This window comes from Centruroides vittatus, unplaced genomic scaffold, assembly GCF_030686945.1.
Source record: "Centruroides vittatus isolate TY-2023 unplaced genomic scaffold, ASM3068694v2 scaffold_1424, whole genome shotgun sequence".
Classification (NCBI taxonomy): Eukaryota; Metazoa; Arthropoda; class Arachnida; order Scorpiones; family Buthidae; genus Centruroides; species Centruroides vittatus.
The window spans coordinates 273953-301824 of NW_027122677.1; the positions used below are offsets into that span (position 1 = coordinate 273953).

Consider the following 27872-nt stretch of genomic DNA (forward strand, 5'->3'; position numbering starts at 1 on the left):
GTGGGAGGAATTTCGAAAAATCCCTACATAGTGTGCGTTCTGGTAACGTACCCTAACAGTACACCAAATTTCAACTTTCAACTCCTAACCGTTTAGGCTCTCCGCTGATTATTATTATTATTATCAACTCGCCTCGATTATATATATAGATTGGATGGAAAATTTGGTACTTTTTGATTAGCAGGACTCCAGTCAAAATCCTACTAATTTTGCAAATTTGAACTTTTATTTTGCATTTTTTACATAAAGTTAATTGTAAACATAAATTGAATTATTACAAAGAAAATTTTTTTATCTAACAATATACTTACGAAAAGTTTTGTTTTAAGAACTACCGCGGGTTTATTTTTATCTACGTGCACCGTCATGGCGGCGGGTCGCACGTTCTAACCTAACTTAACCTATTCTAATAAACTATCAGAATTACTAATGTAAGATGTTAACTAACTCAAAAAATTAATCATGTGAAGAAAGGAAAATTTTGGTACTTTATTAGAATAGGTTAGGTTAGGTTAGAACGTGTAGTAGGATTTTGACTGGCGTCCTGTTAACCAGAAAGTACCGAAAATTTATTATACATTTAAATAAAATTATTTAAAACCATAGTTACTAAATGTTAAATTTAATCAATTTAATAAATTTAAGAATAAGAAGTTTCAAAATAATATTTAGAAATATGCGGGAACAATTCATGCAACTTGTGGCAATACTTTGAAAATCATGTTACACGGTATGCAAATCTGTCCGCTAGACATTTAAATAAATAAAAATCGGCACGAATTAACGCACAGAATGATCCAGAGAGCATTGGAAAAGTACATCCCGAGGCTTACAACAAGCAGTATCACTCGCTCATATTTACAAATCTGACCGCGTGTTGTGGTAATGTTATATTCGTTAACCGCTGTAAATGTTTGAATTATAATAATTGACACAATACAATAAAATTAGGAAGTTTATGAGGGGATTAGTGTTCTGCTACCTGTCGTGTGGCTGCTAAAAACTGAATGATCATATACATAAATCAGCCATCATCTAGTTCGTAGCAATTTGTCAAGTTTGTGTTAGTGGATTTAGAAGAGCACACATATCTGCTACTCGGAGGTCCAAATTAAAACTAGACAACAGAATTGTGATATTGTCAAAGCATATCAGACAATAACTACTGTTTTAACTCCTTTCAGAGATACAGCGTTTTTCCTACTTCATCTACTGTTTCGCGTGAGGTCGACTTCCTCATGAGTTGCGTGACGTCTCACGGACCCCAATTTTTACTCTAAAATTGTAAAATTATTGGCATCGCATCAGAAACTACGATTACATTTTTTATTTTCGTATTTTGTCTACTTTCTGATGTAAAGTACTTACAGGTTTAGAAAAATGCATATTTTATGTTTAATTTATTGTAATTTGATTTAGTAAAAGAATTAAACAAACATATCAAATTTCACTTTGCTGTAAATAATGTCTGCTTTCACTAATGGATGCCTGCCTGTAATTTAACAGGGATGTGATGTCGTTCAAGGACAGGGTAGTGAAATATCATTTACATAATTGAAGATTATCATTAGAGCCGGTAGCAACTCCCACAGTTAGTCAACAAACTGCAGTTTTCTTTTGTTGTCCTATAAGTAAAAGCTCCTGTGTTTTTCACAAGCCAAATGACGGTGTTATTGATTCATTAAATTCGGAAGAATGTTTTTTTTTTAACATTTCACAACTAGTATTATTAGAACTGGTCACTTTAATATTATTTTCTTTATTAAGCGATACAGTCACGCAATTATTAGAACTCGATTATCATAATTCATAAATGAATATCGTTGCAAATATTACAGAAAGTATTAAAAATTTTTGTCCATTGTTTGTTCAGGAATATTTTCTATACGAGAAACAGAGATCAAGTAACAATGCGTGACTATCATAAAGTTGGCAATTTACTACATGATGCTGACTGCATAAATTACTGACTTTATGTCTTAAAAATATAAGGAAAAGTTTATCTAATATAAGTAACTCTGAATAGTACTTGTGCTTTTGCCTATTCGTGATTGAAAAGATGTAAACAACCACACGACTCTCGCGAAACATTTGCGTAATCGCGAATTACTTTCACAATATGTCTATCACATACAGTACTAGTAAAAAACGTGCTTTCTGTGGTATCTAAACTTTTGACATAAACTGTGACTACAAAATTAAAGTTATTTCATTACAGCAGTGTTGTCTTCTAAAAAATTTTACAAGCAAAAATTTATATGACAATTATGTAAATAAAATACCGTATATAGTGTAAATACAGTTCGATACAATTTATTGTATTAAATTAAGTGATATAATAACATAAAAAATGAAAAGTAGATAGTCGGTGAGTGATGTACTGTACATATGTACCACAGATATAAAACCCACAGTCAAAAACTAGATATGATTAAAGAAACTTTGCACCACAGCAAAGAGGAGAATAATAAACAAAAAATTAAAGCTCTCAATGATGGTTTAGAAGTTTCAAAAAATACACTAGTGATAGCTTTAATAGTGTTGTACTAGTTACTATAAAATCGTAAACACTTTAATCTTAGTTGCACTTATAAAGTTTCATAGCGATAGGATATGTTCTTCAAGGTGAGTAACTTTTTTAATCAGAGATATATTTTCATTTCATAATCCTATATTTTCTAGTAAGTCTAATTATGTATTTATTTTTTATTTAGGTATTATTTAGCTTGTTTGGAGAATAAAAAATATTAATATTATTTTATAACTTTCAGTTTCTTCTTCGGAGGAAAACCTTGGGTTATCTGTCGAGATTTGGAATTAATAAAACATATACAAATAAAGAACTTCAAAAGTTTCATGAATAGAGATGTAATTTCTTATGATTATTAATACGAAGACTTATTTGCTATATTGAAATTTTATTTTCTATTATTTCAGTTGTTACTTCCAGATGGAGGAATTCCTTATAATCAGATGCTTAAGGCACTTTCATTGCAACAAAATGAAGATTGGAAAATTAGCAGAAATATATTGAGCACAAGTTTCAGTACCGCTAAACTGAAGATGGTATAAAGACTTTTTTTTAATTGATATAAATGTTACGCAGTAGACACATGCGGGAATATCATTGGAAATATGAATAGAAGCATACAGACACCGTATGTTATCCTACACTCGATATTTTCGTAGATATTACTACTTTTCGGCCAGTCTCCTGGCACCAGTAGAATACCTAAGTTGGCATTACATTTGGTCTCACAAAAGCTAAATTGTATCATCAAATCTGAAAACCTGAAAACCAAGGAAGTGTGCATTACCAAGACATTTCTGGAAAACTAGCTGTGTGCAGCCAAGATCTTGCTGGAGTAATGCTGTCTGTAGTTTTGCAATGTAAGGCAAACATATGAGGATACTTAATTTTTTGAACATACTACTCTGTCGTCGATGTGCCTCTCATTACTGTTAGGTTCAGTCTGGACTAGTAGTGATGCGATGGTTCGACAGACCAGCAAGCAAGCAGAGAGATAGTGAGCAATTCAATAGTAAAGACAGGATTGATGAGCTCATCAACAGTCCTTCTCACTCTAACACGGCGGTGATTAGTGCCTAAATAGACAGGATTTGTCGCTAAAGATGTTATATAAATGAAATTTATTAATTTAAATAACTATTGTTGTAACCTTCTGCTATTTTAAGGAAAGATAACACTGTTTTATTTAATTTCCAAAAAATGTAGACAAATAGAATTAGGTTAAGTGGTAATTAATACGACGACAGAATGTTCACAAACTTTAAATCACGTGATTGTTTCGCGTATATTTTTGCTGCGAAAATTTAATTATAGGTTTAAGTCTGCCGTGAAATAAAATAGTTTGAAAAATACTGATCTAGGACGTCCATAACTTTGCCACCGTCTGTGCGCCCTGACCTAACTGTTTCTCCAAGACCATCTCAAAGTTAGGTCAGACAGGCCTTTCTCAAACGCTTTCATTTCTGCTTAATATGTTCGGCTAGCTGACTTCGAAGACCTACGAACAGCAAGAACACTAAAAATTCTGATTTCAATGATCCCTTACGAACCTCTTTTACAGGCTATTAAGGCAGCGACTATAAGACATTCTGTAGCATTTCCTGGCGTGCAATCGGACCGCAACTATAAACATTCACATTCCTGTTCGAAGACAACTACAGGCTGAATTTTGCAGAATTTGGGCAATTCTATCTCAGTGCATAACTTTTGTCCAATACGTATATTTAATAAAATTCTAGCGATTTAGAAGACTGGTATTGAGATTCATGTTGTTTGTAATTATGTATCATTATACATATAAAATTATCATTTATTTTTTCAGAAACATATTGCAACTCTGTATATTTTCAGATGAGCACTCTTATGTTTAAGCCTATAAATATATTTTTGGAGAAAATCGACAAACAGAAAAAATCACCATTTGATATTGCTGAATTTTATAAAAAGTTAACCTTCGATATAATTGGTAGAACAGCCTTTGGAATTCAGACAAATGTGCAGAACGAAGAAATAAGTAAATTTGTTCAATCCATCTATGGTCTACTGCAAGTTGATTCCACCGATTTATTGACTTCACTATCAAGTAAGTAAAACTTAAATACTTTTCAATAATTTCTCATAATTAATTAAGAAAAATTTTTTAGTCTGTTTTCCCGAAATGGAGCCGGTTCCTACATACTTAAGAATGATTTCAGATAAAATCAAATATGTAATTAATTATCCATCTAGTAGGTTGGCATTTGATACGTGTCGACAAATAGTTCTTTCAAGAAAAAAATCTGGTGTAAGTTTTCAAATCAGCAATTTACATGAATTTGTGAGGTAACAAAAATTGAGAATAATAAAACTAATACTGATAGCTAAAATTGTTTTTATTCAGTATCGCCCACCAGATCTTTTGCAAATCATGATTGATGCCGAAGGTGAAACGGATGATGTTGTAAAGAAGCTTTCAACAGATAATATTGTCGCGAATGCTGTTTTATTTATGGTAGCTGGGTAATTATAAACTTTTTATTAATAATTTTCAATAAAACTGTATGAATTGTTTAATGCAAAATTCTAGATTGAGTTTCATTTTTGTTGTTGTCTAGATATGACACTACGAGTACCATGTTAGCTTGGTGCACCTATTATTTGGTTAAATATCCTGAAAAACAAGAAAAAATTCGTCAGGAGATTAACGAAAACATAGAAAACAATGTAATTACAATTTATATGTTTAAATTAAAATTCACTAATATATTTGTCTAACAAGTATTTATATCTATAAATATGAGGCATGATCAACTGAAATTCGTCCGGACTCATTTACAAACCAATAGAACGATATTACAAATTAAACAGAAACAGAACGATCAATTATTTATTGTGACATGGTCACAATGCCGGGCTTCAATTTTTAAGCATATTTTTTAAATTTATTTATTTTAAAATATATGCTATTTACCTCAAAATAGTAGTGGCTTTCTTTTGTATACACATCATAGTTTTCCTGTTAGCAACAGAGCCATGCCAGTCATCTATCTAACTTATTTCAGCGGAAAATTTTGAATTGAAATAACGTAACTTCTCGTTTGCATCGGAATTGCACATATACTGTAGTTCCTGCCGAAAGTTTTCGTTATCTGATCTCGGGTTTCATCTAACTCTGTTCTCGAGATTGAGGAAGGACAGACAGCGAACGGATGATCGTGGGAATTTATAAGTCTAAATTTTTTTCAAATTGCAGTTTAATGAAAAACCTTTCTAATATAATAAACATTTGATATTCGTTTTGAATCATTTCCAGTAATTAAAAAATGTAAAATCATTATGTATTTTTTTATTTTCCTGGGTTAACGATTAACATTTTCTTTCAGGTAAATATAGGCGAATATTTGATGAGGAGCATATTAGAAGCCTTTCAGAGTTTTATTTTTAATGCATTATCTGAAATAAAACTCTAAAAGGCTTCTTTTGACAATTTGAAACCAAATAAAACTCATATCATAAACAATCTGTAAATTAATATCATCAAACTAGACACCAACCATTGCCGAATTCTATCGGGTTAGACACGGCTATATTACTAAATATATTGTGCAACCACTTTGGCAATCCGAGGGAGGCGTTAACAGGAGTTGTGGATTCATGTTTCGCTCCGGGCCGATGTTTTGTCTTCCAGTAAATTAATTAATAAAAAATTATAATTATTAAAGTTATTAAGAGATGGCGCCTAACGACTCTCTTTAATGCCAAATTAAGTGCCTAACTTCTCTACTAATACCTAGCCCTATAGAATTCAGCATTGTTTGGTGTCTAGCTTCGGTACATTGGGTTTAGCGACGTTTGTTTGATATCGTAAAAGTTAAACATCAATCACTGAAGATTAATATTATTAAATATATATATATATATTTTCAGCAACAAATTGAATATGCAGATTTATCAAAATTGAAGTATTTGGATCAAATAATATCAGAAACGTTACGTCTCCGTTCTCTCTTCGCCAATGTAAATATTATCTGCCTAGAAGTATATTTTATTTTTAAACAAAACATTCGTCGAATTTATTTTCACTAATTAAAATTCATTTATAAATAGCACATTCAGTAGAATATGTGCAAAAGATTTCCATTATAAGAATATAACTATTCCAAAAGGAGTTACAGTTACGATCCCAGCACCGAGCATGCATAAAGACGTCAATTATTGGAAAGATCCGGAAAATTTCAACCCAGACAGGTTTGAAATAATGACAATTTGACATGTGTTGTAAACTAATTTATTTTTATGAATGTAATATTTATTATTGGAATTGACTATTTTCAGATTTTCATGTAAAACGGCAGGACAAATAGATCAAACGATATATCAACCTTTCGGAGCCGGTCCAAGAGGATGTATAGGGATGAGAATGGCGCAAACAGTTATGAAATTAACTTTGGCTAATCTTATAAGGAGCTACAAATTAGAAGCTTGTGGAAGTTTGGTAAATAGAATGTTATTTTTTTTAAAAAAGATGTTTGTTTAAATAATGTATTTAATTTAATACACGAGAGAAGTGTTATTTTTCTTAAACTTTACAAATTAATAATTTGTTATAGGAAGCTGAAGAAGAGTTTTCACTTTTTATAACCCGTCTAAAAAATGGAGTTATTGTAAAGGCGACTGCAATATCTTCATAAAACTTTTGATAAATTTTACACGGTGTTTTTCCTTCTGATTGCTTAAAAATTAAAAAAATGATATTGTGTAAGTTAGATTACAATCTTCAGAAATCAGAATATATTTAATATACTATATATTTGTAATCTAAAGTGTTTTAGATTACAGAATTATTCAATTTATTCTTTATCGAAGAATTATTATGAATGTATGTAGTTATTGAAAATTTTACTTTTAAGTATAAACTATACGTAGAATGCTGTAAAAAATATTTTCATTCAGTTTTTCGAGTATATTTTGTTATTTTAACATCGATTTTTATTTTTCATCTTTCAAACATATATTAAAATTTCATGTGAAAATCCAGCAATGAGTTGCTTTCCTTTCCCAGCAACATTTATTGGCGCCATGTGTTATGATATTTCATTTCGAAATATTTTTATATTATTATAATAATATAGCAGAAAAGAATTTTATAAAACTAAATTGTAAATACTAATAAGGAGTACAATTTTCTTTAAGTCTGACTCCACTCGAGATATGACATACGACCCCCTTAATCTTTAATCACAGAGAATTGACTCTAATGTATCCTAAAACGAATATCAAGTTCAAATTTTCCAAAATTAAGATGTAGAAATATATATTAGAATGTGTATATATAATAGTAAGAATATTGAAAAATACAAATAAAAATTTGTCTTCTTTACAATCTGTATTTTCACAGTCACTATTGACAATTCAAATACATAAAATGATTATCGAAACAAAAGAGTTTTATTTGTATTCTTCAATATTTTACTATGTAAATTACTGTCAGCCATGTTTAATAAATTAATTATTGTATATTATTAACTTTAGTCTTCTGTATTCAATTTTCCTAATGAAACGTTATGTGTTATATTTGAAATTTTATGAACATTTTTGTGTGTATTAAAATGAAGAAATCGAAAAAAGAACGTTAAAATATTTTTGTTTTAATATTTTTAAAATAAACTGCAAAAAGAAATTAAGAAATCTGTCCTTTGGAACTACCTCACTTTTGTATCAATCACAAAAGTTTTATCGGAATTGTTGTCTAGTCAGTTGTTTACTCAGTTTCTTCTTAATCGGTTTTTAAAAAGTATTACTTTAATAGTTTGAAGACAGAGTTCGCTCAAACAGAGATTACCATTTTTAGTTCCGTGTTTAAGACAAAACAATTCGACGATCGACCTTCCCTTAGAGGTTACTAGCCGCCAAAAACGCTAAAAAAAGTCTTTTTAAAACACAAATTTTCCAATTAAAAATATAAAAATTTTTTAAAATGGGAATTGGTGACATACGAACATCTTTAATCCATCTAACCTTCTTGGGAAGTTTTCGGCTTTATATCCACTAAGTAGTAAGCGCTGGAAAATGTAGATGCTGGAAAGCCTCCCTCTGGTGACTATATTTTACATTTTACTTCGTAATGTTCGTATGTCAACAATTCCCATTTAAAAAATTTTTCTATTTTTAATTGGAAAATCTTGTTTTAGAAAGACTTTTTTAGCCGTTTTTGGCGGCTAGTAGCCTCTAAGAAAAGGTCGGTCGTCGAATTGTATTGTCTTAAACACGGAATTAAAAATGTGACTCTGTTTGAGCGAACTCTGTCTTCAAATTATTAAACATGAAAAAACCATCGGACGAAACGAAATTACAAAGAACTACTTATCAATTTACAGATTAAAAATAAATAATTGTACAAAAAGACATTACTTTTTTTAATTCGCAGTAGATATTGTACAACAGAAAAATAAATAAATCGTTCAAAGATTGTTACATTCGTATTATACAATAGCGTAAAGATTTTCTTGTGAGACGTACAAATCTCTTACAAAGGATTCACTTACGGTAAGTCTTCGTTATTTCGGTATTACGTTTTTAGGCGTTACAAATAATATCTTTACTCGCACGGACTGCGTAGTAACTTTTGCAACACTTGCTCTTTATTATAGTCAACCCATTCTATTTCATGCGATTATTAGTATTCCTGGCTTTTTGGGTTTTTCATGCTAAGCCATCTTCTCCTAAATGATGCATATTAAAATTATTTCCAGATCCATATTAATCGTTTATACAGATAATGATACAATTAAATTAAAGAACTTTTTCTCGGAAATATCGAGGTTTAAATACAACGTGAAAATATTCCCGTGGTAGAAACATCGGCAATAAAATCATTACGTAGGGTACTCGAAAAGTTAATAAAAATTAATTTTCTCGACTTTTTGATTACCGTTTAAAAATCATTTATTAAATTATTTTGAAAACTATTGGAATTCTTTATTCATGTCGTAAGATAAGATTGGCTAAAACTATTACAATGCTGTATGTCGTGTGATGATTTCAAGAAATGCGCAATATTCTTTAATTAACTGTGAAAGTAGATTGCTGTTTTACCAGAAACAAGATGTTTTATTTTATAGCAGTGTAAGGTCGATCTGTCAAGGAGAGAATGTTTCCCGGGAATTGTTTTATGAGACAATGACAGGACTAACGATTCAGAAGTCAGTGACGTCGAGATCTAGTCGCGTCACGATATGAATCATAGATGACGTTCCTTTATCAATGGCATTTCAGAATTTGTGTTTAAATATGCTTAATTTAAATTATATGACAAAAATTTATTAGTATATTATAATATTAAAATATATTATTTATTAATACCGGTTATATTGCTTTTTATGAAAAAAATATGTTTCGGTTTAAGAACAAATCGGTTTTTAAACAACTTTTAGGAAAGAATTAAGTTCGAGACCAGAGATGTGTCGGTAATATAATTATTAATATAAACAAATCAAACAAAATTGTCACAAGTAGTGGGGGGAAAACGTTAGTGGTAAAAGCATTCCACTCAAGTTACGAAGTGCACGGATTCAATCCGTCTGCATTTTTGTATGCACTGCCCGATGCCGTCAGCTCTGGATGATTCTTGTTCTAATCTGGATCGGGATCCCATCCCAAGGTATTTTTCGTGGGCACTTTGTCCCGGATATATTAGGACTCAATTCCTAGCCATCTTGTTTTGAATCTGGCCGAACTCAGGAACTACTAAATGGCTGTTTTAGTGCCCATAAAGCGAGGGGTTTTTTATAAAACTATATGTAATTAATAATAAATACTGGTTTCCTTGTTTAAACTTTTATTTTTGTGTGATTAATTTAAAGACACTCTGCTGCAGCATTTAGCGAAGAGATTTTACAAATAAATAAATGTATGCATAAAAAATCATTTTTCAAAACACTTTTTGTTTAATATCACAAGATTGCACGAATCGATCCACAGACTTCGTGAATAAAGATTAAAACTGTGTAAATGGTAGAAAGCATTTCTGTAATCATCGAAAAGATTTCCAATACAATAAAGTGTTTTTAGGAAAAAAGCACCATTATACAGAATAGAGACAACGAAGTTTACAAATATCTATCATTAACTCTGCAATTTACTCTGACTAAGTTGCATAAATTATATCTTTCACATAACTCCACAGAAAGAAATCTAAGGGGAGATCGAGAAATCTCGGCGGCCACGCTATCGGGCATTCCAGAGCATCGGGCATGGTTTTTAGAACTAACTGTTTTTGTTCTAGAAAAAATTTCCATTATATCATTAAAGCATTCCCAAACTCTCATGATTTTCTAATTAATAGTTTTTGTTGCAGCCAACTGGAAAATGCCAAGTTTAATTTGGGATACCTTGTATATTCTATATGTTTAAGTCCATTCAATGTCATTTAAGTAAAATTACTGAATTTTAGATAAGAATAATTAAGCTATAAAAATTATGAAAGTTATGACTAACTCATAATTTTTATAGCTTAATTATTATTAATAATACAACAAAAATAATTCTAGAAAGTTTATTTTCAGTGTTATACTTAATTGAATTTGAAATTAACTAATTAATTTTTAATGTTAGTTTTTCAGATATAATAGTAAGCTTCAATAATACACCTTTCTTATAGATAATCCCTTGACAGGAAGTACTTATTCACGTGTCGCCATCTAGTGAAGAGAGAGACAAATAGACAGAAAGAAATCCGTTACAGTTTAATTTAGTTAATTTAATTAATGTAAATTTGGAGATGATGTGTATCTATAAACCTTCTCCTGAACCGACAGAATTCAAAATATGAAGTTTGGCTAAAATACGTTCAGGCGTTTTCCCGTGATGCGGCAAAAACATTTTGCCCGCTACTGTTTTATTTATATAGACAAGCAGCAACAAACTTCATAATAATTTGTTATAATTAAAAAGTGAATTTTGTATTAATAAAGTAAAGTAAAATGGAACTTTTACGATCATTATTTTTATTATTCTATACTTTAAAAAAATTCAAAACAATGATCCTAGTATTCTGAATTGTGAGTTTAGTGAGGTCAGAAAAGTGACGACCGCAGTTCTAGAGGATTGTAAAATTGATTTTATAAGCAATTTTAACTTGAAAAAACATTAATTATTTTATCAAAATCAAACATTTCAAGATACAAACAATTCTATACTACAATACCTATAAGAATGATTGACTTTATACAGTATTTATCTTACTATAATTATAACTACTATAATTACGCAAATTAAAAAAAAATACTTATTTATTATAAAGTTTGTAAACTTAGGTATGAATATATGTATATGTAATTTATATTTAAATGTTGAACTAGATTAAACTAAACATTTTATTTACAATCAAGTATTGTATTTAAAAAAAAGTGAAATGACATTATATATGATTAAAAGTTTACAATGCTTTTAACTATTAATAATTATAGTCTATTCTCAAAAGTATTATACTCTAACATAGACAATATGAGTTATTTTTTACAAAATTGGAAAGAAAACGTTATATAAAATTCATTTATGAAATATTTCACGAAGTTATTGCAGTTGCCTTGATCATAATGCCATTTTTTGGTCTTAATATAAAGATCGAAAAATCTTCTTGAATTTCCTAAAACAAATGATTAAATTATATAATTTATGTAGAAAAATACTTCACGCATTCGGGAAGTCAAATTAATTATCGCATGTAATTGAAAATATCAAAATGAATTTGTATTTACCGAATTTTCGTAAAGTTCTAGCTTGTAGCGCCTTATAAGATTTGCCAAAATTAATTTCATAACTATTTCAGCTGTTCTCATTCCTATGCAGTTTCTTGGACCTATCCCGAAAGGTTGATATATGGATGGATCTATGAGTCCCGCATTCTTAGATAAAAATCTGAAAATTATTCAATTTTAATAATAATAGTTAGTTTCATAAAAATGAAAGAAAGAAAAAATATCATCATATTTATATGTAAAAATAAAACCTATCGGGATTAAACTTTTCGGGTTCATTCCAATAATTGCTGTCTTTATGCAAGTTACGTACTGGAATCACAATTGTAACTCCTTTTGGAATAGTCGTATTCTTGTATTGGAAGTCTTCAGAACATATTCTAGTTAGTGACCTACGCAATTAAGAACAAAATAAGACTAGCATCTGCAATAATTAATATTCTACGTATAAAAAATTACGTGTCTGAATGAGGATAAAAACGTAATGTTTCTGATATCACTTGATCTAAGTACTTCAATTCCGATAGATCTGTATATTCAATCTCACGCTGTAAAACAAATAGTTTCTTATAAAACAGATATCTTGAACTGAAATAAGTTTTTTAAGTAGATTTATAAGGTCAATGAAAAGAAAAAAAACTTATAAATTGATACTATGGCATACAAAAAATTAAGACTATTAAAGAAATGTAATTTAGTTAGTTAGAGAATTCAAAATGACGTTTTTACATTTAGAGAAAACTTATTTAGAATAGTTATGGTGAAACGCAGAAAAGTATGGAAGGAGAGTAGAATTAAAATAGAAAATAAGATGTTTCTATAATAATTAATTATATTATGTTAAGGCAGATAAGGGTAAAATGGAAAAGTTCACACAGTAAATGCAATGAAATAAGTAAGTATGTTTTCTCAGTTGTTGCTTAGTAGAAAAATTAATACAAAATTGAGAAAAATGACAAAATATGAGGGTGATGATGTTTATAGATGACAGGATGTAGCGAGGAGAGAAAAGTGAAAATCAGAAACAAATAATAATATGGAAAAAACTTATTTAAAACTACGGCATGACATTTAGCGATTTAGTGACAATGACTGGCAATTATTTTAATACAACTTTTCTTCTTGATTTTCACTAAGTTTTTTAATAATATTGTTTAGGTTCAAATATTTTAAGCGATGAGAAAGTGTGCGCAAATAAAGGAAAAATAATTAACAAATCTAATAATTAAAGAGTTTTTCAGTATGTTGGAGATAATATGTAGAAAAGAAGTAACTATTATAATGCTGTCTGAAAGCTGTTATATATATTTATATATATATATGCTATATCTATATGCATATATATCATACATATAGTGGACATAATATATGATACAGGCCTTGCACTGTAAAAAAACTAGAAAAATAAAATATAATATAAGCTAAAAGGATGACGTTTTTAAAAATACTGTACAATAAACAATAATGAGAAGTGATAACATTATATTTAAAAAATCAGAGAATAACGAACACGACTGCAGTATAGAATATTATTGAAAAAAAAGAATGAAGAAAGGAATATTAGGAATTGTTATGGAAAAAAATATGCCTAACAAAAAATCAAAACAAAGGCCAAGGAGACGAATGGAAGAAATATCCAAGGTGCGGAGAAGAGAATATTGCCTGGTTGATAGACGGGAACTACAACAATATTAATGATAAGAGGATCTAACAAAATGGGGAGGTTCACCGAGTTGATCCGATAGCAAAAAGATGAAAACTAATATTTTAGTAATTCTTTTTTTGCTCGATTAAAAAAAAGCTTAATTACATTATCTTCAACGTTTTTACTAATTTCCAGACGAACCGCTTCTTGTATTTCAAGATATTTACATAGATAATAGGTGCACCACGATAACGTAGTACTTGTAGTATCATATCTAAACTATAGAAAAAGTTCAGTCTATTTTATAATTAAAAATAAAATAATACGTTTGCTATTAACAAAATATATAATAACCCAGCTGCCATAAATAAAACAGCATTTGCAATAATATTGTTAATTGAGAGCTTCTTCGTCACATTATTCTCTTCGTCTTCCGCATCAATCATGATTTGCAAAAAATCTGGTGGATGATACTGGACATAAAAACAATTTTAATTATTAACATTACTTTTACAATTTATAAGAATGAAAAACAATAAACATTACGTCGGATATTTTTCGAGAAACAACCATTTGTCGGCATGTATCAAAAATCATTTTAGCAGAAGGATAATTAAACATATATTTGACAACATCCAAAATTCTTCTAAAGTACATGGGAATCGGTTCGAATTCAGGAAAGTAAACTGCATAGTTTAGTTAATATTAAATAATTTTTTCTCTTTGTAACATATTATACTTATAACAAATGCTTACTTGATAATATGGATGAGAAATCGACAATATCGGCTTCAAGTAATTTGTGTACAGATTGAATAAATTTATTCGTCTCCTCATTCTGTACATTGGTCTGAATTCCAAAGGCTGTTCTACAAGTTATATCAAAAGTTAATTTTTTGTAAAATTTATCGACATCAAATGCTTGCAGCTGTTCTCCGACGTTCTCCAGAAATATGTTTATTGGTTTAGACATAAGAGTGCTTATCTAAAATATTTAAAATTGTTGATATATTTCTACAATAACAAATTATGCTTTTTCTTTCACGAATAATGTCAAATATTTATAGTTAATTTTACTATTCTGAACATCTTGTCTTATTATATAGCCTACCATTTTAAGTTTAGCGGAACTGAAACCTTTGCTCAATATACTTCTGGTACTTTTCCATTTATCATCTAATTGAAGTGAAATTGCTTTACAAATTAAATGATGAGGAATTCCTATATCTGGAAGTATCATCTGGAATGATTAATAATATAATTCAAATTTAAATGATAGAATATTACATATTAATGATTATTTTATATTTACATCTCTATTAGCAAAAGTTTTGAACTCCTTTATCTGTATAAGCTTTAGTAATTCCAAATCACGACAGACAATACAAGGTTTCCCACCGAGGAAGAAACTGCAAGAGTAATATTTTAAATTAAAACACACTTAATAATTAACGAATTTAAAGCATAAAGCAAATAAAAAATAAATGAATTTATTTAAATACAAACTTATCTAAAGATTTTATTTAAAAATTCTGACTTAATTATATTATTTTAACCAATAAATAATAACTTTGTAGAGACGGAACATCGTAAATTATATAGATTTGCTTTATAACTATAAATTTAATAATTTACCCAAAAATATTTCCATATTTTTCTATCCATTCATTAAGGCATTTGTCTCTCTGTAAATAAGACGAATTGCATAAGTATGATATAATAAATCGCCGATTTTAATAGTGTATGAAAAAATTGATTACCTTTTTGTGATATTCCATTAAATTTCCAGTTATAAAATGGGGTTTTGGTCCCGGAATCCCATATCTTTGAAACACGCTCATTTTTCTTTTTCTCCATCTTTAAGTACAAAACTATTTAATTTTTCAGAAATTTAATAAGGTATTAAACATCTTAAAGATTTCATTAATTAGAAAATAAGAATAACGATTAAGATGTCCTGTTGAGAATTTTTAAGAAAGATGAGGAATGAATAGGACAGGAGACTTCGATCAACTATATACGAGTTTCCGATGCAAATTGGAAGTCATGTTGTTTCAATTCAAATATTTTCCCCTGAAAGGAGTTAGGTAGATCACCGACGAGGCTGTATTGTTAACAAGAAAAGCATGATGTACAGGCTAAATCATAGAAACATTGTTTCTTATTCGTTTCAAAAAATATATTTTTCAACAAATTTTCTTACCGTAGTTAATGTTGTGATTTATTATAATTAACATGATTTTTCCAGAGTTAATTCTTACGTTTCTTAAATTTAACCTATATCATAGTTTTAGATCAAATTGTCTGAGACAAATTCAAAAAACACGCTTAAAACGGGCCTTCTGTAAAACCATCGAAACTATCTGAACTGATAGATTACTGTCAAAACGGAAAATTCTGTCCGGTACTTTTGCGCTTTTTATTAAGACAGATTTTTATTGAATTTACATAAGAAACAATAGGCTTTCTTTTATTCGTTCATACTTTTCTGAAGAATAAAATCTGCTGTGACAATGCTAAATTATTTTAGAAAAAAAACAAGGAAATCAGAGAATGAAAACACTGAATTTATATTCCACGAACACAATTCTTTTGACAAAATATGCATTAATGTTCTGAAGCTTTTATCTATTGGCTTTTATAAGAAATTGCTATCAACTCTGTAAAGGTAAATTATAAGAGCAATTATTTTATTGTGACATTGTCACAGTGCCGGGCTGCAATTCTAAGAGACATGTTTAAAAAGCACGGAGAAGAGAAAATATTATCAGTGACTAAACAAAATACCGAAATGCATTTCGTCGTGATGGTACGTTTTCGTATTTGTTTAAACTAATAAAAGCTCCGAGAAAAAATAACCAAACTTCATTTAATAAACTGCGTAAAATATTTTAGTTCTTAGTATGCAATGTATATAAAAATTACAAAATTGCAGTTACGAAAATTAATAAATGCGATATTGTTATACTTCATGTAATTTGACATACAGTTGTCTTATATTAAATTTTTATCACTCCGATTATAAGAGATAAACATAATTTGTTTATTAAATATCTCATTGTATTCATTAATTTTCAAAATAATGTTTAAATTAATAATACTTACCTTATCCAGAATGATACAAGACATACAAACGTAGCCAATAATAATATTACGAGAGACATACTGAACTATTGACATACGAAATCTTAACATGTCTATTAATATAAAGATACAATCATGGTAAAATAATACATTATATATCATTAAAATACTTTAACTAAATATAAATATAAGTGCATTGTCATTTATAAGTGCTATAACTTTTTTTACTTATATAAATATTACCTTAAAAGTATGTAATATCCAATTAAACATGTATAAATTGTTATAATTAAATTATAGACTAGTTCTCCGCAATCACTTGTTACTGTGGAATACCTAGATACTTTCCAGAATTCCATGACCCCTCACAAGTAAAAATATACAAAAAATGTAGTATAAAGTGCAGCACATACAATAAAATTGCTGATCTACTGCCTTGTTACTTGTCATAACATAAAACTATTTGAAATTAGCTTATAATAGATTTTATTTCGAGTTTATTCCTTAACAACCCAGAAACCATTCTGGAGGAAGTATTACGCAGTTCTAGCGTGAAGAGCACATGATCGGGATATCGACTGCGTGCATGCGACAGACATTATTTATCAATTTTTGCGATGGTGAATACGCAATTCATGTGCACAGATTCTGAAATATGATTCTCTCTATTTAAAGAGGAGTTCGTGAGTAAACGCATGCACATATTCTGTGAAATATGACTACAAAGATATAAAAGTTTGAAACTTGTTCGAAGTCTCTGTCAAAAACGTCAGTGGCACAAACATTGTGCCACTATGTAATAGGCAAATCATTGTGTTGTGTTTTTTGTTTACGTGTTCAACATGTTTACGTGTCCATCATAAACTATGTGTTTCTTTTTTTTTTTTTGCTGTTGGAGGCATTGTGCCGCAGCACACCTAGCATCATCTTGCGGCAATCTGGTTACGAAGCTCTGTTACAAACTATTTATAAATTATAAATAATAAACAATAATTGGGGAAAATTTAGCTAACTTTAATAACTTTCTTAGTGACTAACTAATAATATTACAAACTGCAAAATAACCGTAAGGAATTGAACTCCACTGAAAAATATTTATAAATTGAATGTAAAATTAAGTTTTAATAAATGATATAAAAGTGAAACAAATTCAATTAAGTATAACAGTGAAAATAAACTTTCAAGAAATATTTTTGTTGCATTACTAGTTATGACTAACTTTCATAATTTTTATAGCTTACTAGCTGGCCCGGCCACGCGTTGTTGTGGCTCAAAATGTATCTATTATAAATGTGTAACACTTCCCCCGTGGGGGGAATTTCAAAAAATCCCTTTTTAGTGTATATTCTATTGACGTCACCTATTAAAACGCAATTAAAAACGCAAAAAACCGCATGTAAAATAGTATAAATAGAAGCCGAGTGCTTCACGGTAAGCGTTAATCCTGTCCCTTTCCCCGCTTTGGAATATCGAAAAATCCCTTTTTAGTGTATATTCTGTTGACGTCACCTATTAAAACGCAATTAAAAACGCAAAAAACCGCATGTAAAATAGTATAAATAGAAGCCGAGTTCTTCACGGTAAGCCTTAATCCTGTCCCTTTCCCCGCTGGGGAATATCGAAAAATCCCTTTTTAGTGTATATTCTGTTGACGTCACCTATTAAAACGCAATTAAAAACGCAAAAAACCGCATTTAAAATAGTATAAATAGAAGCCGAGTTCTTCACGGTAAGCCTTAATCCTGTCCCTTTCCCCGCTGGGGAATATCGAAAAATCCCTTTTTAGTGTATATTCTGTTGACGTCACCTATTAAAACGCAATTAAAAACGCAAAAAACCGCATGTAAAATAGTATAAATAGAAGCCGAGTTCTTCACGGTAAGCCTTAATCCTGTCCCTTTCCCCGCTGGGTAATATCGAAAAATCCCTTTTTAGTGTATATTCTGTTGACGTCACCTATTAAAACGCAATTAAAAACGCAAAAAACCGCATGTAAAATAGTATAAATAGAAGCCGAGTTCTTCACGGTAAGCCTTAATCCTGTCCCTTTCCCCGCTGGGGAATATCGAAAAATCCCTTTTTAGTGTATATTCTGTTGACGTCACCTATTAAAACGCAATTAAAAACGCAAAAAACCGCATGTAAAATAGTATAAATAGAAGCAGAGTTCTTCACGGTAAGCCTTAATCCCGTCCATCTCCCCCCGTAGGGGGAATTTCGACATGTATATTATATAAAAACACGTGCATATTCAAATGCAACGTTGTGTCAAAATTTCAAAGGAATTGGTAGAAACAAACAAACGTTGTATTTTATTTATATAGATAGGTAGAAAATGATCTGCTTAGGTTTATTCTCACAGAAAAGCATAATGCCTCACAGAAAAGCAAACTTAGGTCGTCGGAAGTTAGCGCTATCTGTTGGACATAAAAGCCTTAATCCATATATAAATATATTTTTGAAAGGGGGGAAATGGTGATCTTCACATATGCCAGAAACCTTCGCGGGAATGTATTAAACAACTTCCCAAAGTTTCATGGCAATCAGATAAATGGTGTGGTAATGCATGAAGGACAAACACACACACACACACACACACACACACACACACACACACACACACACACACACACACAGATATACATTCGTTTTTATATATATAGATTTATCCTTATTTCAGATTCAGTAATTTTACTAGAATGAGATTGAATGGACTTAAACATATAGATTATACAGGATATCCCAAATTAAACTTGACATTTTCCAGTTGGCTGCAGCAAAAACTATTAATTAGAAAGTCATGAGAGTTTGGGAATGCGTTAATGAGATAATGGAAATTTTTTGTAGAGCAAAAAATGTTATTTCAAAAAACCATGCCGGATTGCGTGCCTGCCAAGATCTCTCGATCTCCCCTTATATTTATTTCTGTGGAGTTGTGTGAAAGCTGTAATTTATGCAACTTCAGTCAGAGTAAATTGCAGAGTAAATGATAGCTATTTGTAAACTCCGTTGTCTCTATTCTGTATAATGGTGGTTTTTTCCTGAAAACACTTTATTGTATTGGAAATCTTTTCGATGATTACAGAAAAGTTCCTGAGTTCCTGGGTACCTGTGGTTTCTGAGTACGGCCAGATTCAAAACAAGATGGCGAGGAATTGCGTCCGAATATATCCGGACAAAGTGCCTACGAAAAATACTTGGGATCCCAATCCGGATTAGAACAAGAATCATCCAGAGCTGACGGCATCGGGCAGTGCATACAAAATGCACACGGATTTAATCCGTGCACTTCTTGACTTCATGAACGGCGGAAGTAAAGACAAGACAAAGTTCCAACTTTGTAAAGTCGTTTTTATATTTATTAAATGTGAATAACGCCGGCTATGTTCTTGTATTTAATTTTTACTTAAAATGTGATATTTTAACTGTGGCAATAACACCAGAGGACGCTTTTTACCTGCTTTACGTTCTTTTACGGAGGCAGCAGCCTCAAAAGAAAGGTCGTCTCCAAGGGACTGTGAATCCTAAAGGACTGCTGATGGTGTGAACGGCGGAAGTAAAGACAAGACAAAGTTCCAACTTTGTAAAGTCGTTTTTATATTTATTCAGTGGAATGCTTTTTCCACTAACGTTTTTCCCCGACCACTTGTGGCATTTTTGTTTGATTTGTTTATATTAATAATTATATTACAAACAAATGTCAGGTCTCGAACTTAATTCTTTCCTAAAAGTTGTTTGAAAACCGATTTGTTCTAAAACCGGAACATATTTTTTCATAAACAACAATATAACTGGTATTAGTTAATAATACAGTAAACTCCCGATTATCCGGGCTAATGGTGTGGGAGAGGCACAGATAATCCGAACTATAATTATTTATTTCTAAAATACAACATAAAATAATTGTCTGCCTTAGAAATGTATAACATGTTTAATGCTCAATATTAAGAAAATCTGTGATTTTGGTTTGTTTGCAGGAATCTTTTAATGATTTTTTTAATATCAGTTTGAATTTTTCTAAGAGCTATTATGTCATTATACTCGAATTCCCATTGGTCGATGTATTCCAAGAAAGTGTCAACAGAATTCAGGGCCGTGTTATGACTAATGCGATTGATAATTTCTTCTTCTCTACTTTCAGCTTCATTCTCTTGCTCTTCTGGTTAAATGACATTGAAAATAATATCCGCGACACTCATTATTTGAAAACCTCCATCATATGAATCATGTTCTAACTACTCCTCAATATTTTCTCTATCAACATTTTCACAGCCATGTAAATTTCCACTTAGCTAACTTATTTCAGATACTGTTTCACTTGTCTCGGACTTGATAGAATCCAAAAAAATCACCTACATTTGGTAGAATTTTCCTCCACGATCGAACGAGTGTTATTGGCTTAATTTTGTTCCAACATTGAATTAAACCATGTACCGCATCCAGTATTGTCATTTTTTCCCAAAATTTAATCAAATCATTAACTTCATTACATTTTTTTAAAACTAAATTCATGCAAACCGGATAATCGGGAGTTTTCTGTATATTTTAATATTCTAATATAAATTATATTAATAAATTTTTGTCATTTAATTTAACTTAACCATATTTAAACACAAATTCTTGAATGCCTTTTATATAGAAACGACATTAATGATTCATGTAGTGACGCGACTAGATCTCGGCGTCACTGACTTGTGAATCGGTAGTCCTGTCGTTGTCTCATAAAACAATTCCCGGAAAACATTCCCTCCTTAACAGATCGATTTTACAATGACCTTACGCCGACTTTGTTTCTGGTAAAATAACAATTCACTTTCTCAGTTAATGAAATAATATTGTGCATTTCTTGTAATCATCAGACGACATACAGCATCGTAATAGTTTTAGCCAAACTCATCTTACGACATGAATAAAGAATTCCAATAGTTTTCAAAATAATTTAATAAATGATTCTTTAAATGGTAATGAAAAAGTCGAGAAAATTATTTTTCTCAACTTTTTGATTACCCTACATAATGATTTTATTGTCGATGTTTCTACCACGGGAATACTTTCACGTCTTATTTGGACCTCAATATTTCTGAGGAAAAGTTCCTTAATTTAATTATATCATTATCTATACAAATGATTAATATGGATCTGGAAATAATTTTAAAATAAATCATTTAACAGAGGTTGCTTAGCATGAAAAACAAAAAACCAGGAATACTAATAATCGAATGGATTGACTATGATAAAAAACATCTGTTACAAAAGTTACAACGAAGTCCGTGCGAGTAAAGTTTATTATTTGTAACGCATAAAAACGTATTATCGAAATAACGAAGACTTACCATAAATGGATCCTTTGGAAGAGATTTGTTCGTCTCATAAGAAAATCTTTAATCAAGTCAAGAAATTGATGTTTTAAGGTATTGTATAAAACGAATGTAACAATGTTTGAACGATATATTTATTTTTTGTTTTACAATATCTACTGCGAATAAGAAAGAGTAATGTCTTATTACACAATCATTTATTCTTAATCTGTAAATTGATAAGTAGTACTTTTTAAAAACGGATTAAGAAGGAACTGACTAAACAACTGACTAGACAACAAATCTGATAAAACTTTTGTGATTAATAATACAAAAGTGAGATAGTTCCAAAGGACAGATTTCTTAAATTAATTTATTTTCGCAGTTTTTTTACAACTGTTAAAACAGGGGTGAGCAACCTTTTTAATCAACGGGCCAATTTAAATTTTAAAATTTTTTGGCCGGCCGCACATAAAGTAACACTTATTAATAATTTACAAAACTTTATTTATAATAAACATTAGAATGTAAAAATATAAAATTTAAAAAAAAGTAAAGATTTCATATACAAATTTTAATGCAAAATAAAAACAAACAAGAAAAGAACAGAAAAACGAATTTACTTTAAATTTTTAATGAGAAATTTGGCACTGTTTTTTCGATACAAGCTGATCAATATCAGCCGGAATTGATGAGGTAGCTACACGTACGCAGCTTTCTAATCGTGCATCACTCAGTCTTGATCGGTGGTCATTTTTGATTAATTTCATGGTTGAAAATAATTGTTCGCAAACGTACGTACTTCCGAACAGAGACATCATTTGCTTTGCATTTTTCGTCAAAAGCGGAAATTTCTCAGGGCTGACAAGATTTATAAAAATTTCGACGTTTACTGAGAAAAATACATTTTTTAAATCGGTATTATTCTGCATGTCAATCACTTCCATTTGAAAGTCTTCGGGAACTGTATCCACATCGATATTAAATGGTGAGGAAAACATTTTCATGGAAACCGCTGTCTTCTCAGCTTTGAACATTTGGAATCGTAATTGAAATTCGTTGATTAAATTGTCTATATATTGTGCGTATTTTTGAGAAGTAGTAACGTTTTCTTTTTCTAAATGTGGAAAGTGAGACACATTATTCTGCAAAAGATGCTGTTTTCACAATTTTAATTTGCGCTCAAAACCCTGAATTTTATCATACAAATTGTGAATAAACTGTCCTTTGCCTTGAAGTTCCACATTAAGATCATTGAGATGCTGAGTCATGTCGATAACAAACCCAAAATCGCACATCCATTTTTTATTACCAAAATGAGGAAAGTCATATCCCTTCATATCCAAAAACAATTGTATTTCGCGTTTTAAGTTGTATACTGTTTTTAGCATTGCACCTCTACTAATTCAACGTACTGTACTGTACTTCGGTATTAAAAACCACGTCGCCATATTCAGTTTCTAAATCTTTCAGGAATTCTTTAAATTCACGGTGATTTAACGCGCGCGACTTTATAAAATTGATCAGTTTAATTAGTGGTACTGTGACATTTGGAAAACTCAATCTTTTCGCACACAAATTTTCCTGGTGAATGATGCAGTGGTTAACGAATATTTCCCTTCCTGTGACTTTCTTAATGTCTTGAAATAGCCGTCCCAATACTCCTACCTCCATGCTTGACATTGCTCGTGCTCCATTTGTCGATATACCAATAATCTTTTGTAATGAAATTGAAAAATTTTCCAACACAGACTTTAGTTCATCGTACAAATCTTTGCCGGTTGTAGTCCCTTGCATTAGAATCAGTGAACACAATTGTTCGGTAATATTAAATTTGGTGTCAATACCACGTAAAAATATAGCCAGTTGTGCTGTATCGCTAATATCGCAACTCTCATCAAGTGCCAAAGAACAGTATTCGAATTTTGCAATGCGTTCACGAAGCGTTGTTGCTATGTTCTCGGACAAGTCTTCAATTCTCCTTGCAATGGTTTGAAAGTTAAAAAAAATTGTAGAAAAACTTAATTTTGAATTAAAAAAAACCTCTAATATTACCTTTTTGACAATAATATTGCACTCACGCCTTTCAAGAAACACAAGAATTGCTAAAATTGCTAGTTAACAGCTTACCAGTCTGACTGATTGTGTGACACAAGCAAACACAAACAAGCACAGACGCGGCGCGTTCGTATTGCATGTTTAAACAAGTCGCCGACAAGTGAGTAACTCGTCACAAAAAATTGTTTCGGTTTAGTATGTACTATCATTTTATTATAATTAATTTTATAACATTATATTGATGAAAGAAAGTCGATAAAACAAATTCAATTTTAGAAATGCTTGGCGGGCCGCATAAACATGTTTAACAGGCCGCAAGAGGCCCGCGGGCTGCGTGTTGCTCATCCCTGTGTTAAAGAAAGAATATTTTAATGTTCTTTTTTCGTTTTTCTGATTGTAATACACACACAAATTTTCATAAAATTCCAAATACAATACATAACATTTTATTAGGAAAATTAAATAGAGAATATTAAAATTAATATATACATTAATTAATTCATAAAAAAATGGCTGACGGTAATTTACGTAGTAAAAATATTGAAGAATACAAATAAAAATGTTTTCTTTTCATAATCCCTTTATGTAATTTGATTTGTCAATGGTGACTGTGAAAATACATATTGTAAAGACGACGAATTTTTAATTGTATTTTTCGATATTCTTACTATTATACATATATACATTCTAATATATATTTCTACATCTTAAATTTGAAAAGTTTGAACTTGTTATTCGTTTTAAAATTCATTAGAGTCAATTATCCGTGATTAAAGATTAAGCGGATGGGTAGATAGAATTGGGTCTTGTGTCATAACTTGAGTGGAGTCAGACTTAAAGAAAATTGTACTCGTTATTAGTATTTGCAATTTTATTTATAAAATTCATCGTTATCTTTAAAGTTAAGGATTTTTGCTATATTGTTATGATAATATAAAAAGATTTTAAAATGAAATCTCATAACAGATGGCGCCACTAAATGTTGCCGGGAAAGTTAATCAACTCGTTGCTAGATTTTTACATGAAGTCTTAATATATGTTAAAACAAGTAAAATAAAAATCGATGATAAAATAGCAAAATTTACGTATAGTTTATACTTAAAAGTAAAATTTTCAATTAAACTACATACTTTCATAATAATTCTTCGATAACGAATAAATTGAATAATTTTCTAATCTAAAACATTTACTCGTATACTAAATATATTCTGATTTCTGAAGATTGTAATCTAACTTACACAATATCAATTTTTTAATTTTTAAGCAATCAAAAGAAAAAACATCGTATAAAATTTATCAAAAGTTTCACGAAGATATTGCAGTCGCCTTTACAATAACTCCATTTTTTGGACGGATTATAAAAAGCGAAAACTCTTCTTCAGCTTCCTATAACAAATTATTAATTTGTAACGTTTAAAAAAAATAACACTTCTCTCGTGTATTAAATTAAATACATTATTTAAACAAACATCTTTTTTAAAAAAATAAGGTTCTATTTACCAAACTTCCACAAGCTTCTAATTTGTAGCTCCTTATAAGATTAGCCAAAGTTAATTTCATAACTGTTTGCGCCATTCTCATCCCTATACATCCTCTTGGACCGGCTCCGAAAGGTTGATATATCGTTTGATCTATTTGTCCTGCCGTTTTACATGAAAATCTGAAAATAGTCAATTCCAATAATAAATATTACATTCATAAAAATAAATTAGTTTACAACACATGTCAAATTGTCATTATTTCAAACCTGTCTGGGTCGAAATTTTCCGGATCTTTCCAATAATTGACGTCTTTATGCATGCTCGGTGCTGGGATCGTAACTGTAACTCCTTTTGGAATAGTTATATTCTTATAACGGAAATCTTCCGAACATATTCTATTGATTGTACTATTTATAAATAAATTTTTAATTAGTTGAAATAATTTAGACAAATATTTTGTTTAAAATTAAAATACACTTTCAGGCAGATAATATTTACATTGCCGAAACAGGACGAAGACGTAACGTTTCTGATATTATTTGATCCAAATACTTCAATTTTGATAAATCTGCATATTCAATTTGTTGCTGAAAATATGTACATATTTAATAATATTAATCGTAACTGACTTAGGTTTACGTTTTATGATATCAATTTACAGATTTTTGACGTCAAGAGTTTTATTTAGTTTTAAATTTTCAAAAGAGGCCTTTTTAAGTTTTATTTTAGATAATACATCTAAAATAAATCTCTAAAAAGCCTCTAAAAGGCTCCTCATCAAATATCAGCCTATATTTACATGCAGGAAATTATTATTGGTTAACGCAGGGAAATAAAACAAAAAAATACATCATGATTTTACATTTTTTAATTACTAGAGATGATTCGAAATGAATATCAAATGTTTATTATATTAAGAAGGCTCCAATTTGCAAAAAACAATTTAGATTTATGAATTCCCACGATCATCCGTTCGGTTGTCATTCCTTCCTTAATTAATTTCGAGTACAGAGTTAGATGAAACCCGAGACCAGATAAGGAAAATTTTCGGGCAGGAACTACTGTATATACGCAATTCCGAATGCAGCCTAGAAGTTACATTATTTCAATTCAAAATTTTCCGCTGAAAGGAGTTAGATAGATGACTGGAATGACTCTGTCGCTAACAGGAATAGTGTGATGTGTATACAAAGGCAAGACACTACTATTTTGAGGTGGATAAAACACTATTTAAACTAAATAAATTTTAAAAATATGCTCAAAAATTGCATCCCGACATTGTGACGAAGTCACAATAAATAATTGATCGTTCTGTTTATGTTTCATTTGTAATATCATTGTATGGGTTTGTAAATGGCCCCGGACGGCTTTCAATTGATCATGCCTCATATTTATAGATATAAATACTTGTTAAACAAATATATTAATGAATTTTAATTTAAACATATAAATTATAATTACATTGTTTTCTATGTTTTCGTTAATCTCCTGACGAATTTTTTCTTGTTTTTCAGGATATTTAACCAAATAATAGGTGCACCAAGCTAACATGGTACTCGTAGTGTCATATCTAGACAACAACAAAAATGAAACTCAATCTACAATATTGCATTAAACAATTCATACAATTTTATTGAAAATTATCAATAAAAAGTTTATATTTACCCAGCTACCATAATCATAACAGCATTCGCGACAATATTATCTGTTGAAAGCTTCTTTACAACGCCATCCGTTTCACATTCGGCATCAATCATGATTTGCAAAAGATCTGGTGGATGATACTGAATAAAAAACAATTTTAGCTACCAGTATTAGTTTTATTATTCTCAACTTTTGTTACCTTACAAATTCATGTAAATTGCTGATTTGAAAACTTACACCAGATTTTTTTCTTGAAAGAACTATTTGTCGACACGTATCAAATGCCAACCTACTAGATGGATAATTAATTACATATTTGATTTTATCTGAAATCATTCTTAAGTATGTAGGAACCGGCTCCATTTCGGGAAAACAGACTAAAAAATTTTTCTTAAT

At 30.0% G+C, this 27872-nt stretch overlaps 4 protein-coding genes across 6 annotated transcripts in view; 2 read left to right on the forward strand and 2 right to left on the reverse strand.

Annotated features, from left to right (window-relative positions):
* LOC136986945 (cytochrome P450 3A41-like) overlaps nt 1-7217 on the forward strand; it is a 78056-nt gene extending 70839 nt beyond the window's left edge. Inside the window, exon 14 of the mRNA XM_067284582.1 lies at nt 7120-7217. Coding sequence (XP_067140683.1) covers nt 7120-7200 — 81 coding nt within the window. The 3' untranslated portion in view covers nt 7201-7217. The remainder of the gene's footprint in view (nt 1-7119) is intronic.
* Nucleotides 1-27872, forward strand: part of LOC136986946 (cytochrome P450 3A4-like) — a 125875-nt gene that overhangs the window by 46468 nt on the left and 51535 nt on the right. Inside the window, exons 6-8 of the mRNA XM_067284584.1 lie at nt 2938-3066; nt 4382-4613; nt 4675-4814. Of these exons, the coding sequence (XP_067140685.1) occupies nt 2938-3066; nt 4382-4613; nt 4675-4814 (501 nt within the window). The remainder of the gene's footprint in view (nt 1-2937; nt 3067-4381; nt 4614-4674; nt 4815-27872) is intronic.
* On the reverse strand, nt 12075-17074 carry LOC136986937 (cytochrome P450 3A31-like). Its single transcript, XM_067284577.1, has 13 exons — nt 17018-17074; nt 15673-15769; nt 15548-15597; nt 15225-15321; nt 15024-15152; nt 14669-14897; nt 14459-14598; nt 14267-14385; nt 14078-14186; nt 12727-12815; nt 12519-12659; nt 12268-12427; nt 12075-12155 (listed from the first exon to the last, which is right to left on the reverse strand). The coding sequence occupies exons 2-13, from the start codon at nt 15751-15753 to the stop codon at nt 12075-12077; spliced, it is 1425 nt and encodes a 474-aa protein (XP_067140678.1). The 5' UTR covers nt 15754-15769; nt 17018-17074.
* LOC136986948 (cytochrome P450 3A4-like) overlaps nt 25440-27872 on the reverse strand; it is an 88247-nt gene continuing 85814 nt past the window's right edge. For 2 of the 3 annotated variants that reach the window (XM_067284589.1, XM_067284587.1), the window contains exons 7-13: nt 27714-27853; nt 27498-27616; nt 27294-27402; nt 26331-26419; nt 26099-26239; nt 25852-26011; nt 25440-25737 (exon numbers count right to left, since the gene is read on the reverse strand). In XM_067284589.1, coding sequence (XP_067140690.1) covers nt 25657-25737; nt 25852-26011; nt 26099-26239; nt 26331-26419; nt 27294-27402; nt 27498-27616; nt 27714-27853 — 839 coding nt within the window. In that variant the 3' untranslated portion in view covers nt 25440-25656. The remainder of the gene's footprint in view (nt 25738-25851; nt 26012-26098; nt 26240-26330; nt 26420-27293; nt 27403-27497; nt 27617-27713; nt 27854-27872) is intronic. The other variant, XM_067284588.1, reaches the window with a different exon arrangement.

Excerpts from the sequence above, each read along its gene's own strand:
- LOC136986937 (XM_067284577.1), bottom strand. The coding sequence starts at position 15,753 with ATGAGCGTGTTTCAAAGATATGGGATTCCGGGACCAAAACCCCATTTT. Across the intron at positions 12,816-14,077 it reads GTAAAAACGTTGAAGATAAT|CGTGAGATTGAATATACAGA; the intron begins GTAATTAAGCTT and ends TTTGTTTTACAG. Across the intron at positions 12,156-12,267 it reads TAGAACTTTACGAAAATTCG|GAAATTCAAGAAGATTTTTC; the intron begins GTAAATACAAAT and ends CATTTGTTTTAG.